The sequence below is a fragment of the Aquarana catesbeiana genome, linkage group LG12 (assembly GCF_042186555.1).
Source record: "Aquarana catesbeiana isolate 2022-GZ linkage group LG12, ASM4218655v1, whole genome shotgun sequence".
Taxonomy (NCBI): domain Eukaryota; kingdom Metazoa; phylum Chordata; class Amphibia; order Anura; family Ranidae; genus Aquarana; species Aquarana catesbeiana.
The window spans coordinates 70,909,656-70,925,937 of record NC_133335.1 but is presented as its reverse complement, the minus strand read 5'-3'; the positions used below and the strand labels follow the sequence as shown (position 1 = coordinate 70,925,937).

The 16,282-nt window shown below is 42.2% G+C and overlaps 1 protein-coding gene across 4 annotated transcripts in view; it reads left to right on the top strand.

Moving 5' to 3' along the window:
- GRB7 (growth factor receptor bound protein 7) overlaps nucleotides 1–16,282 on the top strand; it is a 243,145-nt gene that overhangs the window by 158,516 nt on the left and 68,347 nt on the right. For all 4 annotated transcript variants that reach the window (XM_073608023.1, XM_073608026.1, XM_073608025.1 and 1 more), the window contains 4 exons: nucleotides 7,691–7,823; nucleotides 9,952–10,108; nucleotides 15,458–15,579; nucleotides 16,035–16,112. In XM_073608023.1, coding sequence (XP_073464124.1) covers nucleotides 7,691–7,823; nucleotides 9,952–10,108; nucleotides 15,458–15,579; nucleotides 16,035–16,112 — 490 coding nt within the window. The remainder of the gene's footprint in view (nucleotides 1–7,690; nucleotides 7,824–9,951; nucleotides 10,109–15,457; nucleotides 15,580–16,034; nucleotides 16,113–16,282) is intronic.

Here is a 16,282-nt window from a genome sequence, read left to right as displayed (position 1 = left end):
TATCTATAAAAATAATATATTTCTATTATTATAGAAAATACATTTTTATTTATTTTCTATTGCTAATTTGAAAAAAATATACATGCTGGTAAAAATGCCTCCAAAAAAAAAAAAAAAGAAAAGGTCCCATGTCCCAGTGAATGATACAGAAAAGGAGAAAAGAAAAGATTTGTTGGTAAGTACAAAACATTTATGTTTTATGTACAGCCACTTTTTGGATCTAGCAGTGGTCTTGTGCTATACAGCCACTTATCTGTGAAACGCCTTTCTTCTTAAAGGGGTTGTAAACCTTCATGGTTTTCACCTTAATGCATTCTATGCATTAAGGTGAAAAACCTTCTGTAGTGCTGCAGCCCCCCAGCCCCCACGTTTTACTTACCTGAACGCTGTCATCCTCCGGCCAGGAATGAGCACACCAGCTCTAGCTGGTGTCTCATGTCCTGATTGGATAGATTGATAGCAGCGCAGCCATTGGCTCCCACTGCTGTCAATCAAACCCAATGACGCGGCGCCGGGGGGCAGGGCCAAGTCCTGCATTCTGTGTGAATGGACACAGATGCAAGATTCAAGAGCGCGCCCGCGCAGGTGTCCACCATAGAAGAGCCTTCTCCAATGTGGATACTTGATGCAGGGAGGAGACACCAGCACCGCTGAAGGACCCCAGAAGAGGTGGATCAGGGCCACTCTGTACAAAACGAACTGCACAGTGGAAGTAGGTATGACTTGTTTGTTATTTAAAAAAAAAAAAAAACTAGGGTTTACAACCCCTTTAGAGATCAGCTTGCCTCCCTTATGGTATAGTGTGATTGATAAGTATCTGTCTGTATTTGTCAAGATTGAAGACATCATTGATCCTGACCAAATCTCCAACTCCTTTTGCAGTACAATAATGAGTGTCTGCAGGCAGCAGTTAAGCATGGTGGAGGTTCCTTGCACATTTGGAGCTACATTTCTGAAAATGGGGTAGGATCGTTGGTCAGGCTCAATAGTGTCCTCAATGCTGGGGAATACAGGCAGATATTTATCCATCATGCCATACCATTCAGGGAGGCGTGTGATTGGCGCCAAATTTATTGTGCGGCAGGACAACGACCCCAAACATACAGCCAATGTCATAAAGAATTATCTTTAGTGTAAAGAAGAACAAGGAGTCCTGGAAGTGATGGTTTGGCCCCCACAGAGCCCTGATCTCAACATCATTGAGTCTGTCTGGGATTACATGAAGAGACAGAAGGATTTGAGGCTAATTGTGGGTAGTTCTCCAAGCTGTATGGAACAACTTACCTGCTGAATTCCTTCAAAAACTGTGTGCAAGTGTACCTAGAAGATTTGAAGAATTGATGCTGTTTTGAAAGCAAAGGGTGGTCACACAAAATATTGATTTGATTTGGATTTATCTTCTGTTGTTTTACTTTCCAGTCTATTAATTGATACAAAATAAACTATTAAAACTTCTTTTTCTAAAAGCATTCTTAATTGACAGCATCTTTTCACACCTGCCTAGAACTTTTGCACAGCACTGTGTATATACAGGTACACTGTGTACAGTATATACGTATATACTGTGTATGTGTATATATATATCTATATATATATATATATAGATATATTAATATATCTATATATATATTTTTTTTTTGTGTGAGGTTTTGGGTATAGTTTAACTCAAATGTAGTGCTCACCAGTCAGTCCAGTCCACAACATGCCTTTTAAGGGCTTGTTGGTCCACTTTTATTGAAAGAAAGAAGGAAAAGTTCACAGCAGTCATTCTTCACAGGGGTTTCCACCATCAGCACAAAATACAGTAAAGTTCAGCCCCCTGGCTCTCATTGACAGTACCACTACTCAGCCCTTGTGCCTCGGTCCTCTTGACCATCTAATACACGGTCCTATGCTTGTGCACATAATGCTGTACCTCCATCAGCTCTTTTTTTACTCGCAGCTCCCTGCTGTTCCGGCCCTCTAGCTTGGGCCTCTGTCTGTCCTATCCCTGACTGCACCGTGGAGACGTGCACACCTCTAGCTGCTCTCTTGCAACCAGATAGACTCCTCGCAAGGGTTGAGTTTAGAACTCTAGTTCTGGTTTCCCTAACAACCCAGTACACACCTGCACCATCAGTATGCCAGTTATCTGCAAAACCTGTTCCAGACTGCCTTTTAACACCATGTCAGGGCACTGCACTGTCACATATGGACCCCCCCCCCACCTTGTTTCACACTAGAGGGAGAATCACAAATTCCTCCTTTTAGCACCTCTGTTCCAGCTGTCGCTTACAGTGGTCCACTCCTGTCTGACCTTACTTATTTTTTCCCTACAGGGGAACTCTACCTAATGCCTCTATTGGTGTCCCTAGGCCCCACTGACACTCTGCTATGGGCTTTAATAAAACCTTCCCAAAGCTTTTTTTGGGTGTGCTTCCACAAGCACTTCTGATATTTTAACGGGGTCCCCCTGGTCTCTCTACCACCCCTTCTACCTCCTTGTTTTGGGTTCTTGTGTTTCCTAATATCTCTCCCAGGATTGTCCTATTGCTGTAGGGGGCCTACTTCTATGGGATCTGTCCTGGAACCACCCCTTTTACCACCTGTATCAGCCTCAACCACAACCAGCTGTTTTTCAGGTTTACCACTACCTATGTAGTTATGCTTGGCAACCAATTCTTCAGAAATCCCCAATTCATTATTCTGTTCAATGTCATTTAGCAATAGATCACACTTATCAATATTGTAAATTCCATCAGAACCTCTTTTCCCAGTGTTGCTTGTTAAGACAGTGTCTGAGAAGGGACCATACACAGGCAAGTGGATATTCTCCACAGGACCTTCACAAAGTTCCACATTGCCTGTCTTCTAACACTCCTAAACAACTGTCCTACCAATTGACATTTCTCAACACAACTTAATTCCAGATTGGTGACTCCAGTCTTTTTAACTTCTGGGTACTTTAACCAATACATCTGACCTGTCCAATAGTGCTCTGGAGTGCCTCTCGTGGACAAAACTACTAGGAAGTAGGGATAGGCTCATTGTTCGAGTCAAACGTAAGTTTGTTTGTTTGTTTGTTCGCCCGCGAGATTGCAGTGCATTGACAGCTACTAATTGGCCAAAGCATGCACCTGTTACCCGTTTATTATCTTTGAGATATAATATCTCTCAGATATGATGTGGGTTAAATGACAGTTCTTTGACCATGAGTGAAATCTATCTATAGCCTATACAAAGTAAGAAAATCTTAGGTTAAAATCTAAGAATACAGAGTATAATACTCAAAACATTAATCTACAAAACAACAGGACAGAACAGACATAATACAAACATTTAGATACAAGTACAAGAGAGAACTCCCATAGTTACCATTACCATGCTACTGCCCACCAAGGTCCCATTGTTTAGGCTGGTCTACCATAGAGTGTGTGCTCTCCCCTCCCATCTAGTCTGTGTATATCATTACAGGCCGATGCCTCATTGGTTGGCATGGCGTGGCTCTGATTGGTGGGCCTCCCTATTCCTGGTTAAGGATTGGCTACATTTCCAATCTCTATACTTTGCATAAGTCAGCCCCCTTTAATGCAAATCCTTGGCACAGACTATTTTGAGTGGGAGTTTTAACTTGGCCTTTTCAGGGAAGGTAAGTTTTGATGAAGGCAGGGTGCCTTTTGGCCAATTGTGGCTCAGGGGTCCACGCCCCACACTAAATAAGGCTGCTGCTTACACAGTAGCTGTATATAGTGAATGAATGGAGATTAGACAGGTAGTGTAGTGTGCAGTAAGTCAGTGTAGTATATATAATACATTTCAGAATATATAGTGCAATCAGTGTAGTATATATAATACAGTTCAGAGCATATAGTGCAGTCAATGTAGTATATATAATACAGTTCAGAGGATATAGTGCAGTCAGTGTAGTATATATAATACAGTTCAGAGGATATAGTGCAGTCACTGTAGTATATATAATACAGTTCTGAGTATATATAGTGCAGTCAGTGTAGTATATATTATACAGTGGAGAGTATATAGTGCCATCAATGTAGTATATATAATACATTGCAGAGTATATAGTGCAGTCAGTGCAGTATATATAATACAGTGGAGAATATAGAGCTCAGTTAGTGTCGTATATATAATACAGTGCAAGGTATATAGTGCAGTGCAGAGTATATAATACAGTGTATTGAAGTGGTTAAGAGGAACCCTATGACAGATTAAGGAAATCCCCCCAAAATCCATACCAGGCCCTTTAGGTCTGGCATAGGTTTTAAGGGGAACTCCAAGGCAAAATGTAAAAAAAAAAAAAATGGCGTGGCCCCCCCCCCCCCCCAAATCCATACCAGACCCTTATCTGAGCAAGCAGCCTGGCAGGCCAGGAAAGGGAGGGGACGAGCGAGCGCCCCCCCACCCTCGAACCATACCAGGCCCCTTGCCCTCAACATGGGGAGGGTGCTTTGGGGACAAGGGCCTCTTCCCTACAACCCTGGCCGGTGGTTGTTGGGGTCTGCGTGCGCCCTCCCCCCCCCCCATGTGAATGGGTATCGGGTACATTGTACCCCTACCCATTCACCAAAAAAAGTGTACAGAAAGTAAAAACCACAACAGACTTTAATAGGGTTTGCATGTTCGCTAGTACTTTTGCCTGTTGGAGGTGTTCTGGTGTGAACCAATCCAGGGGGTGTTCGGCCCCTCCCTCCCCACAGGAGGTGCCTCTCGTAGAGCGCTTCCAGGTGTGGGATTCACCAAATACCTCTCAGGCTCACAATGTCAGTTTGGTAGACAACACTATTAACTTTACAGGTTGTGGGAAAAGCTCCTGCTGTGCGTTTGTCCTCACTCAATCCTTCCATTTTGAGAGAGTTAACTTCTGCAGCAGCCAACATGCCCTCAACAACAGACTGTTCTGCGGACCCTCAATTTGGAACAGCAGTAATGGTGTCCACCTGATTATTACCTACAGAAACATTATTCAGTAATGCTATTAGCCTCTTGGCCTAACCATCACAATCCGTTGTGCTTCTAATGGCTGGCGCTCTGCAACACTGCATCACCTGCCCAAGGAGACACAGTTGGACAAAGGGGCAACCAGCATCAGACATTTTACACTTGTCATCCTTAAAGGAGACGTATGGCCAAAGCTTTTTTGGCACTACATCTCCTATAGATAACAGGAGTGCAGTTCGTTCTGCACTCCTGTGACCCATTTTCAGCTGACAGTGGGCTAAAGCCCACTGTCACGTGCATGTAACAATCAGCGCCACTCCTAATTCTAACTAAAGTGCTAAGTGCCAAATTCTAAATACCAAACACTGTGCATAAAATATATAAAAAATATCGCAGCTGCTGTACACTCTCAGTGGATTCACTTCACTTTACAAAAAATGATATATATGTGTATATAGTGCAGCGCTACTGACGTGATAACTCTAATATCAAACCTTGTGCAAATTATATTCGTAAATTAAACAGTACAATCATCACAATTTCCCACAACATAAAGTCCTTATTATAAACATATATGAAAATTCTTGCTTGCTGTGAGTATCGTTCAACACTGTGCTAGATCTCTCATTTAAATAACCTCGCTCCTTAAGCCCCGTACACACGATCAGACTTTCCGACAGGAAATGTTGGATGCGAGGTTGTTGGCGGTAAATCCGACCGTGTGTATGCTCCATCGGACAATTGTTGTCGGACTTTCCGCCAACAAATGTTGGCTAGCATGTTCTCAAATTTTCCACCAACAAATGAGTGTTGTCGGACTTTCCAATCATGTGTACACAAGTCCGTCGGACAAAAGTCCAAAGTACAAACACACATGCTCGGAAGCAGAAGCGGTCGGTCTTGTAAACTAGCGTTCATAATAGAGAATTAACATTCGTGACGTGGCAAATTATGAAATTTTCAAATGCAGCGCACATTCTCTTCTTCTTTAATGGAATAATAATGAAGCTGCTTTGCTGGTGATACTGATGAAGTTATTGCAAACAAATTTTCAAAGGCTTTTTTTTCCTAGTGATATCAAGAATAATATTATTATGTTTTTTTTATTTTTAATTTGTGCAAGTTACCACAACACCATTATCCCGTAGTTTTTAAGAACAAAGATACAACTATGTTGGTGTCCCTTGTCAATTTTACATTGTATTTTTTTTAAATATAACTGCCTACTTCCAAACTGTCATTTGAAGTAAAACACATAGCCAAGTATTATTCTACACAATTTTTTTATTGTGCATTAAAAAAAAAAATTAGAAATGCTATCTGCCAATAGAAAATAATCAAAAAGTGCATTCTATGCATCCAAATATATAGAAAATTTACCAAATAAAATCATTATTCAACCAAAAAAATAATGTCAAAGCAATAACTCCAAGGCCAATAATAAATAACACGTTATCTCCTCCGATTCTGCAACATGTCTGGTTGACGAACGGCCATTCAGAAACGATGTAAAGCATGAAATGAAAAGCAATAAATGAAAAACATGAAAAGAAAAGCGCGAATCAAGACTCAACAAACTTCTACTAACACAAAATTAGCAAAAGAAGCTAAAAGGGTGGCGCTAAAGAGCTGAAAAACCACGTAGTACGTCTAGTACGTCACTACGTTCGTAATTGTTGGCCAACATTTGTGTGACCGTGTGTATGCAAGACAAGTTTGAGCCAACACCCTTCGGACAAAATTCCACGGTTTTGTTGTCGGAAAGTCCGATCGTGTGTACGAGGCTTATGACGCTCCTCCACTCCTGGACTATCGCTTCCAGTGTCATGCAATCACAAACACAGGAAACAGTGCTCTCTGTTTTAAAAGCGAGCGGACGCTATAATATTATACACATGCGAATTTTGCTTTTTATATTGTGAATGTCCTTTTTAAGCGGGGGTTATTTAATACATTTTAAAACAGAGAGCACTATGTTTCCTGTGTTTGTGATGGCATGACACTTGAAGCGATAGCCCAGGAGTGGAGGAGAGTCTAAGGAGCTGAGGTTATTTAAATGAGAGATCTACTCTTTACCCATGGGAATCACACTGGAGGTTGTTGAAACAGCAAAGGGCTGACGGTGAACAGCTGATCCATTGCGGAAGGGAGAGTTCATTGAGGACTGAGAGTAAAAGATCTATATTTGAGTCTGCCTGACTCGTCGTTGAGGTTGAGCAGGTATAACAGCTGGAGGAGGTGTGCACAACTAAGTAGTGTTTAAAGAGAAGCATGGTGGTGAATGATAATCATGGATACTCACAGCAATCAATAATTTTCATATATGTTTATAATAAGGACTTTATGTTGTGGGAAATTGTGATGATTGTACTGTTTAATTTACGAATATAATTTCCATAAGGTTTGATATTAGAGGTATCATGTCAGTAGCGCTGCTACTTTATATACACATATAAAGCCCACTGTCAGCTGACGTGACTCAGCCAGTTCAGACTCTGGAAAGATCCCAACTTTAAAGTCAGGATCCACCCAGATGCCTGGACCAGGAGCTGGCTCAGCCTCTCAGCGAGCCGCCCTCCACTACCCAGTACACCACAGTCTGACAGGCACTATAAAGACACTGAAGGTTTTTTTGCATTAGAATGGGACAGATCTGTTTTTAGCAGTATAGTCATAGCTTCTTCAGCTAAATATACGTTTCCACTTTACAGTAGCAAGAATATTCAAATTAGCTCTTCTTTTGTTTTTGCTGCAGGCGGTTACGAGATGAAGAGTCCCGATCATCTTCACTTCCTGACATCCCTAATCCATTCCCGGAACTTTGCAACTCCTCCCCTATCCTCAGCAACACACCTAACAGTAGCTCCCCTCTGGAAGGGGGTCCCCACGTGAGTACACTAAAAAAACAGCTTTATATCAATACATTCATACTGCTGGGGCCAGTGCCATTGTCCATAGCAACCAGTCAGATTTCATCCTAAAAAATAGAAATCTGACTATTTATAATGTGCTACACATTTGCTTTTCTTGCAGATATCTTTGCTCCATTTTGTAGAAAAGTCCCTAAATAATCATCTTTATCAAATCCTGGCATAATTGATTTATTGAGTACACCAGATTAACCAACAATCTTTCACATGAAAGGACTGAGGCAGAAAAAAGACAAGACATTTTATGGGTGGCCAAAGATGAGCAGATATCTCCTTGAGAATGACATGCGATCAAAGATCTGCCCGACCCCAAATGCATCATAAGGTCCCACCTTGGGTTTTTTCCTAGAGTTGAGAATATTACACACATGTACCAATATTCAATCTGCGCAATCCAATATTATGTGAACCACAATAAAAATATGTACAAAAACAAGTGCTAGAAAAGTTGCTGGCCGACACCCGTAAGTAATTCTAAACTTACTATACTAAATAAATACCAAAAAATTATATATCGTAACACTCAAAGTAATAAACACAATATACAAACACAAAAATATGTGCAATAAATGTTGTATATAAAAATAGTCCAATGAATATCCAAACATATGAAGAAAAATCAAGAAAAAACAATATCCAACTTGAATCCACCTCAATCACCACTGTGACATGTTATATGGAACAATTCACGGGGGTCCGGTCAGAAAAAAATTCTTCTAGTGGAGGTCCGAGTGTCATATTGGTGCTATGAATCCACTTGATATCCTCCACATCGCAGCCTCCTGTGCACGTCGCAGGCCCCTCATCTCGGACCCCCCATCACAGACTGACCCCCAATCACAGACTGACCCCCCATCACAGACTGGCTCCCCATCACACACTGACCCCCAATCACAGACTGGCCCCATCATAGACTGTCACCCCTTAACAGACTGTCACCCCATCACAGACTGACCCCCCATCACAGACTGACCCCCCCACAACAGACTGGCCCCCATCACAGACTGACCCCCCCCATCACAGACTGACCCCCCCATCACAGAGACTGGCCCCCCCATCACAGACTGGCCCCCAATCACAGACTGACCCCCCATCACAGACTGCCCCCCCCCCCATCACAGACTGCCCCCCCATCACAGACTGGCCCCCATCACAGAACCCCTCGATAGTAGACTCCTGTCCTCATAACAGCACAGCACTCCCCACAGAGCCCTACCTTATTCACACAAGACCAAAAGCACGGCAGCCCTGGACAATGGGCATGACTTTTAAAGGTGAGTGATTGATTGCTGGGACCACCCCGGTTCGTGGCAAACAATCACCCCCTTTTTAACTTAAAAAGTCCCGCCCTTTGTCCAGAGCGGCCGCACTTCTCATCTTGTGTGAATAAGACAGGCAGTGTGTGGAGGAGGCAGTGCAGCGATCTTATCGAAGTGACAGACATGTGCGCGGCATGCCTGCCATGCTGTGAACATAGCGGCGGGCAGGTAAACTGGCCGTGGGGAGAAGACACACAAGCAACTATTTGGCCAGGCTGCGGTTCCCGGGTAGTTTGGCTACTGGGGCCAGAACCGGACCACGGTCCGTCATTTAGTGTTGCCTGATTTAGAATGAGCGCAAATGAGAAACAGAGCAGGTCTATAGGTGGCCATAATGTTCCATGGGCCAGTTATTCCCTTAATGGAAGTAATGCAGTAATAGGAGAGCTTCTATTTAGTGCAGTGAAGATGCAAGAGGGTGCCATGCATAGACATTATTTGTACTGGGGAAAACATTGGGATTGAGTAAGGTTTTCTAAATTATCAAACTGTTTTTTTTTACCAGAGAACAGCCATTTCGAGGTATTGGTCAGCATTATATGACAAAGTGCCCTAAAGTCTTTCTTTTGCCCATCATGATTAGTTATAGTCTCCCTTTCATGGTACCACACTGCAATGGGATTATGATAGGCAGATTGGTATCGACTGTTGTGGGCAGCAAAGCTTGCTCTTCTTTCAGAAACCTTTATGCCATAGAATATGTGGATGAACTATGATTATGTTGGTGAACAGCCAAGCTAAACAAACGTGCTTTCCCTCAAGAGCAGATGGTGAAGGTGTACAGCGAGGATGGCACGTGCCGGTCATTAGAAGTGACAGCTGGAGCCACGGCTCGACATCTGTGCGACATGCTGGTGGAGAGGGCCCACTGCCTGAGCGACGAGAGCTGGTCTCTGGTGGAGCTACATCCGCATCTGGGGCTTGGTGAGGGAGAAATACAGCGATTAATGTTTACTAATGCATGTGCTCATTTATGGAGCTTTGAGCTTGTTTTTTTTATACTAGTGAAAAGGAAAGTGGTGAAGCTGCTTTGATAAACTCATTTGATCCAGAAGACCTGAAAACGAAAGAGATTTAACTGCAAACAGAAAGTTTTGTCACCTGACTTTGAATTTATATATACAGTACATTAAATACTGTATATACAGTGAGGGAAAAAAGTATTTGTTCCCCTGCTGATTTTGTACATTTGCCCACTGACAAAGAAATGATCAGTCTATAATTTTAATGGTAGATTTATTTAACAGCCCTTTCACACTGAAAGTGCCCAGGCGTAAACGCTTTACCGTAGTTTTAGCAGCGCTATTCAGCCGATAGCGGGGCAGTTTTAACCCCCGCTAGCGACCGAAAAAGGGTTAAATCCGCCTGCAAAACGCAGCTGCGCTTTTCTGGCAGTTCAACTGCCGCTCCAGGAGCAGTGGGCAGGAGGGCAGGAACGGTGTATTCACCACTCCTACACCACTGCAAAGAACCTGCCGGCAGGAATTTTTGTGACGCCCTGCTAGCGCAGCGCCCCAGTGTGAAAGCACTCGGGCATTCACACTGGGTTTGCAGCTGAGGCTTTTTTCAGGTGCTATTTTTAGCGCTGTGGCGTCTGAAAAACGTCTCCAGTGTGAAAGGGGTCTAACAGTGAGAGACAGAATAACAACAAAAATATCCAGAAAAACACATTACAAAAAGTTATACAGTGGTACCTTGGATTACGAGCATAATTTGTTCCAGAAAAATGCTTATCCAAAGCACTCGTATATTAAAGCGAGTTTCCCCATAGGAGTCAATGGAAACTAAAAAAAAAAAAGGAAAATAATTTATTCCAGTGACTGCTATTGTATGCAGTACCGCATGTGGTCAGAGGTGGGGGGGTGCTGGAGACACTCGGAGACCGCTCAGAGACGCTCGGATGCACTCGGAGAGGCTTGGGAACAGAGTGTTTCCGAGTGTCTCCAAGCGGCTCCGAGTGCATCCGAGCTGCTCCGAGTGTCACCGGCGCCCCCGCACCTCTGGCCAAATATGGCACTGCACACCTCATTGGCTTGAATCCTGCTCGTCTTGCGAGACAATGCTCGAAAATCAGGATATTTAAAAAATAATAGCTTGTATTGCGAAACGCTCGTAAACCACGTTACTCAAAATCCAAGGTATTACTGTAAATTTATTTGCATTTTAATGAGTAAAATAAGTATTTGATCCCCTATCAATCAGCAAGATTTCTGGCTCCCAGGTGTCTTCTATACAGGTAACAAGCTGAGATTAGGAGCACTCTCTTAAAGGGAGTGCTCCTAATCTTAGCTTGTTACCTGTATAAAAAAAAACCTGTCCACAGAAGCAATCAATCAATCAGATTCCTATCTCTCCACCATGGCCAAGACCAAAGAGCTGTCCAAAGATGTCAGGGACAAGATTGTAGACCTACACAAGGCTGGAATGGGCTACAAGACCATCGACAAGCAGCTTGGTGAGAGGGTGACAACAGTTGGTGCGATTATTCGCAAATGTAAGAAACACAAAATAACTTTCAATCTCCCTCGATCTGGGGCTCCATGCAAGATCTCAAAAATTATTCTAAGAGAAAAATTTGCGCTAGGTGTACAAATAATGTGAATAGAATTATGAATACAAAACCTGTGAAAAGGTGTCCTGCAGCTGAACACTATAACCCTGAATATATATATAAAAAAGTGCAGCGCTGGATATAAACAAACACTAGAAAAATAATATTGAAAAACTCTGTAAAATTCAGCACAGAGTTTTTCAATATTATTTTTCTAGTGTTTGTTTATATCCAGCGCTGCACTTTTTTATATATATATTCCATGCAAGATCTCACCTCATGGAGTTGCAATTATCATGAGAACGGTGAGGAATCAGCCAGAACTACACAGGAGAATCTTGTTAATGATCTCAAGGCAGCTAGGACCATGGTCACCAAGAAAACAATTGGTAACACACTACGCCATGAAGGACTGAAATCCTGCAGCACCCGCAAGGTCCCCCTGCTCAAGAAAGCACATGTACAGGCCTGTCTGAAGTTTGCTACTGAACATCTGAATGATTCAGAGGAGATTTGGGTGAAAGTGTTGTGGTCAGATGAGACCAAACTCAAGCTCTTTGGCATCAACTCAACTTGCCGTGTTTGGAGGAGGATGAATGCTGCCTATGTCCCCAAGAACACCATCCCCACTGTCAAACATGGAGGTGGAAACATTATGCTTTAGGTTTGTTTTTCTGCTAAGGGGACAGGACAACTTCACCGCACCAAAGGGACAATGGAGGGGCCAAATCTTGGCAGCTAGGGCATTGAAAATCAGTCGTGGAAGGGTATTCCAGCATGACACTGACCCAAAACACACGGCCAAGGCAACAAAGGAGTGGCTCAAGAAGAAGCACAACAAGGTTCTGGAGTGGCCTAAACCCTAATCCCATAGAAAATATGTGGAGGCAGCTGAAGGTTCGAGTTACCAATCGTCAGCCCCGAAACCTTAATGACTTGGAGAGGATCTGCAAAGAAGAGTAGGACAAAATCCCTCCTGAGATGTGTGCAAACCTGGTGGGCAACTACAAGAAATGTCTGACCTCTGTGATTGCCAACAAGGGTTTTGACACTAAGTCTCGTTTTGTGAAGGGGTCAAATTATTATATATATATATACACACACACAGTATCTCACAAAAGTGAGTACACCCCTCATATTTTTTGTAAATATTTTATTACATCTTTTTATGTGACAACTCTGAATAATTTACACTTTGCTACAATATAAAGTAGTGTACAGCTTGTATAACAGTGTAAATTTGCTATCCCCTCAAAATAACTCAACACACAGCCATCAATGTCTAAACCGCTGGCAACAAAAGTGAGTACACCCCTAAGTGAAAATGTACTAATTGGGCCCAAAGGTCAATATTTTGTGTGGCCACCATTATTTTCCAGTACTGCCTTAACCCTCTTGGGCATGGAGTTCACCAGAGCTTCACAAGTTGCCACTGGAGTCCTCTTCCACTCCTCCATGATGACATCACGGAGCTGGTGGATGTTAGAGACCTTGCACTCCTTTGTTTGATGATGCCCCACAAATGCTCAATAAGGTTTCGGTCTAGAGACTTGGCCAGTCCATCACTTTTACCCTCAACTTCTTCAGCAAGGCAGTGGTCATCTTGGAGGTTTGTTTGGGGTCGTTAACATGTTGGAATACTGCCCTGCGGCCCAGTCTCCGAAGGGAGGGGATCATGCTCTGCTTCAGTACGTCACAGTACATGTTGGCATTCATGGTTCCCTCAATGAATTGTAGTTCCCTATTGCTGGCAGCACTCATGCAGCCCCAGACCATGACACTCTCACCACCATGCTTGACTGCAGGCAAAACACACTTGTCTTTGTACTCCTCACCTGGTTGCCGCCACACACGTTTGACACCATCTGAACCAAATAAGTTTATCTTGGTCTCATCAGACCACAGGAAATGGTTCCAGTAATCCATGTCCTTAGTCTGCTTGTCTTCAGCAGACTGTTTGCGAGCTTTCTTGTGCATCATATTTAGAAGATTCCGCTTCTGGAATGACAGCCATGCAGACCAATTTGATACAGTGTGCGGCGTATGGTCTAAGCACTGACAGGCTGACCCCCCACCCCTTCAGCATCTGCAGCAATGCTGGCAGCACTCATACATCTATTTCTAAGAAAAACTTTTTTTTTCAAAAATGTTGGTCTTTTTTAGTTTGTTTATAAAAAAATAAAAAACGCAGAGATGATCAAATACCACCAAAAGAAAGCTCTATTTGTGGGAAAAAAATGATAAAAAATGTATTTGGGTACAGTGTTACATGACCGCGCATTTGTCATTCAAAGTGTGACAGCCCTGAAAGCTGAAGATTTTCCTTGGCAGGAAGGGGCGAAAGTGCCTGGTATTGAAGTGGTTAATGGCTGTGTGTTGAGTTATTTTGAGGGGACAGCAAATTTACACGGTTATACAAGCTGTACACTCACTACTTTACATTGTAGCAAAGTGTCATTTCTTCAGTGTTGTCACATGAAAAGATATAATAAAACATTTACAAACATGTAAGGGTTGTACTCACTTTTGTAAAATACTTTGTTTACTGTAAATAAAATATTCACCACCCTCCTTCAAGCTTCTTATCCCTGCACTCTGAAAAGTCAGTAAATCTTCATAGACATTTTCAACTACTTCCATTAAAACATAAGTATACAAACATGCCAAACTACAACTTTAAAATGACTGCATAATGTACATAATGGCATGCAAAACTCACATAAATATTTCATAAAATAATGCACAGAATCATAAAGATTAGAAAATGCAAAAGGCCAAAAAAAGTGTCCCAAACAAAATGAACTGTGCAACCAGAAAAGAAATACTGCACCAACTTCCAAACAAAATCTCTTCTGTGATGTCAGCTCTCTCATCGTATTCAAAGTAAGATCTTACCAGCAAAAGGTAGACCTCAAAGCAAAAGAGGTTAATCAGTATTTTATTAGATGAACAGTGACATGAGCAGTTGAGGACATCTGCTGGCCAATTCTCAACTTCACCATATCCCAAGACGTATTTTGCCACATAGCATGTAAAAGAAAAGCACTTTTTATTAAAAACAAGAATAAAACTTACAAAACACATGGTGACAGCATGCTATGCTCCGCCCTACATACTGCGTCATAAATGGCGTCATCAAAGACATAAAATTTACATCAAATTTATATGTTCAGTTGGATAGGAGGAAGGTTGAATTACTCTTCCTTAAAGATGTATACTCCTTTATGCCTCCCATATTTATCAGCCATATAACAGATACAAACTCTGAACCACAAGGGACTCCATCCAATACCCATAAACATATACATTATGTGAAGTATAATCACAACTGGCTTTTGGTTGACTTTGATTTGCTTTCAATCAATGTCTACTACAATTTTGCTCAGCAGAGTGCTCTAAAATACAATTGCATAAAATGGGACGGTCTACAGAAAACTGCCACCAATGGTTCCATTTTCTGGTTTTAAGCAGCCAAATTAAGGTGAAGTATAATCACAAATGGCTTTTAGTTGACTTTGGTATGCTTTCAGTTGATTTCCACTACAATTTTGTTCAGCAGATTGCTCTAAAACATTAAATAAATGAAATACCAGAGGTGAAATTGCTGTGGACTGTTGTGTTCCATGCATTTAAACCTAGCATTGGCAGACTCAGTGGAAAATACTAGACCTGGCCATTACTGTTGTTCAAACGCAGATACTTTGTATTCTTTTATCTTGCAGAACGCTGCCTTGAAGATCACGAGTCAGTGGTGGAGGTCCAGGCCATGTGGCCTGCAGGAGGAGACAGCAAGTTCATTTTTCGAAAGAATTTCACCAAGTATGAACTATTCCGAGGATCTCCAGTGAGTACAAAGAGCCTACACAGAAACAGTTAGATGGTTGGGACCAGTCATTTTTAGATAATTATATGTTACTCCTTGTCTTTTGTCATTCAGGTATGCTCTGGTTATACTCCTCTGCATGACTAAACTCAGTACAAATATTTGACCTGTTGCGTTTTTACAACATGTGATTATTGTTGATCCAGACAGGTCATATCTCCATAAAGTACATATTCAAGCCATATATTATATGATATAAGCCATATTAGCTTAGCATTCCCTTTGTATCTAATCTCAGTGACAGCTGTTCATCTTTCTTGTCCTGGTGTCACAGTAACGGGAAGTGAAGGAAAATTTCCCCAATAGGGTCATAGACAGAAATAAACCTAGCAGAGATTTTAAATTGAATCCAAGAAAATAACTTTCTTTTTCCCCCTAAACATATATACATTAATAGTATATTCTTTTCCCCCCAGTATGCATTATTCCCAGAGGACATGATTGCAGGAAACCTAGAAGCTCACAAAGGACTCTCTCACTCAGAGCTCATACAGGTGCGTAAAAGACTAGATGAGGCAAAAAATCTTGGCCTCCAGTGTTGGGAAAAGTTCTTAGGCATCGTATTTGGACGTATTTGTGGTTCTTGCTGACAGCCTGACAGTGTCTGGGACATTCTGTACACTGACTGTACAGGTCAGAGAAGGGTGAAGCCAACCACTAGTCA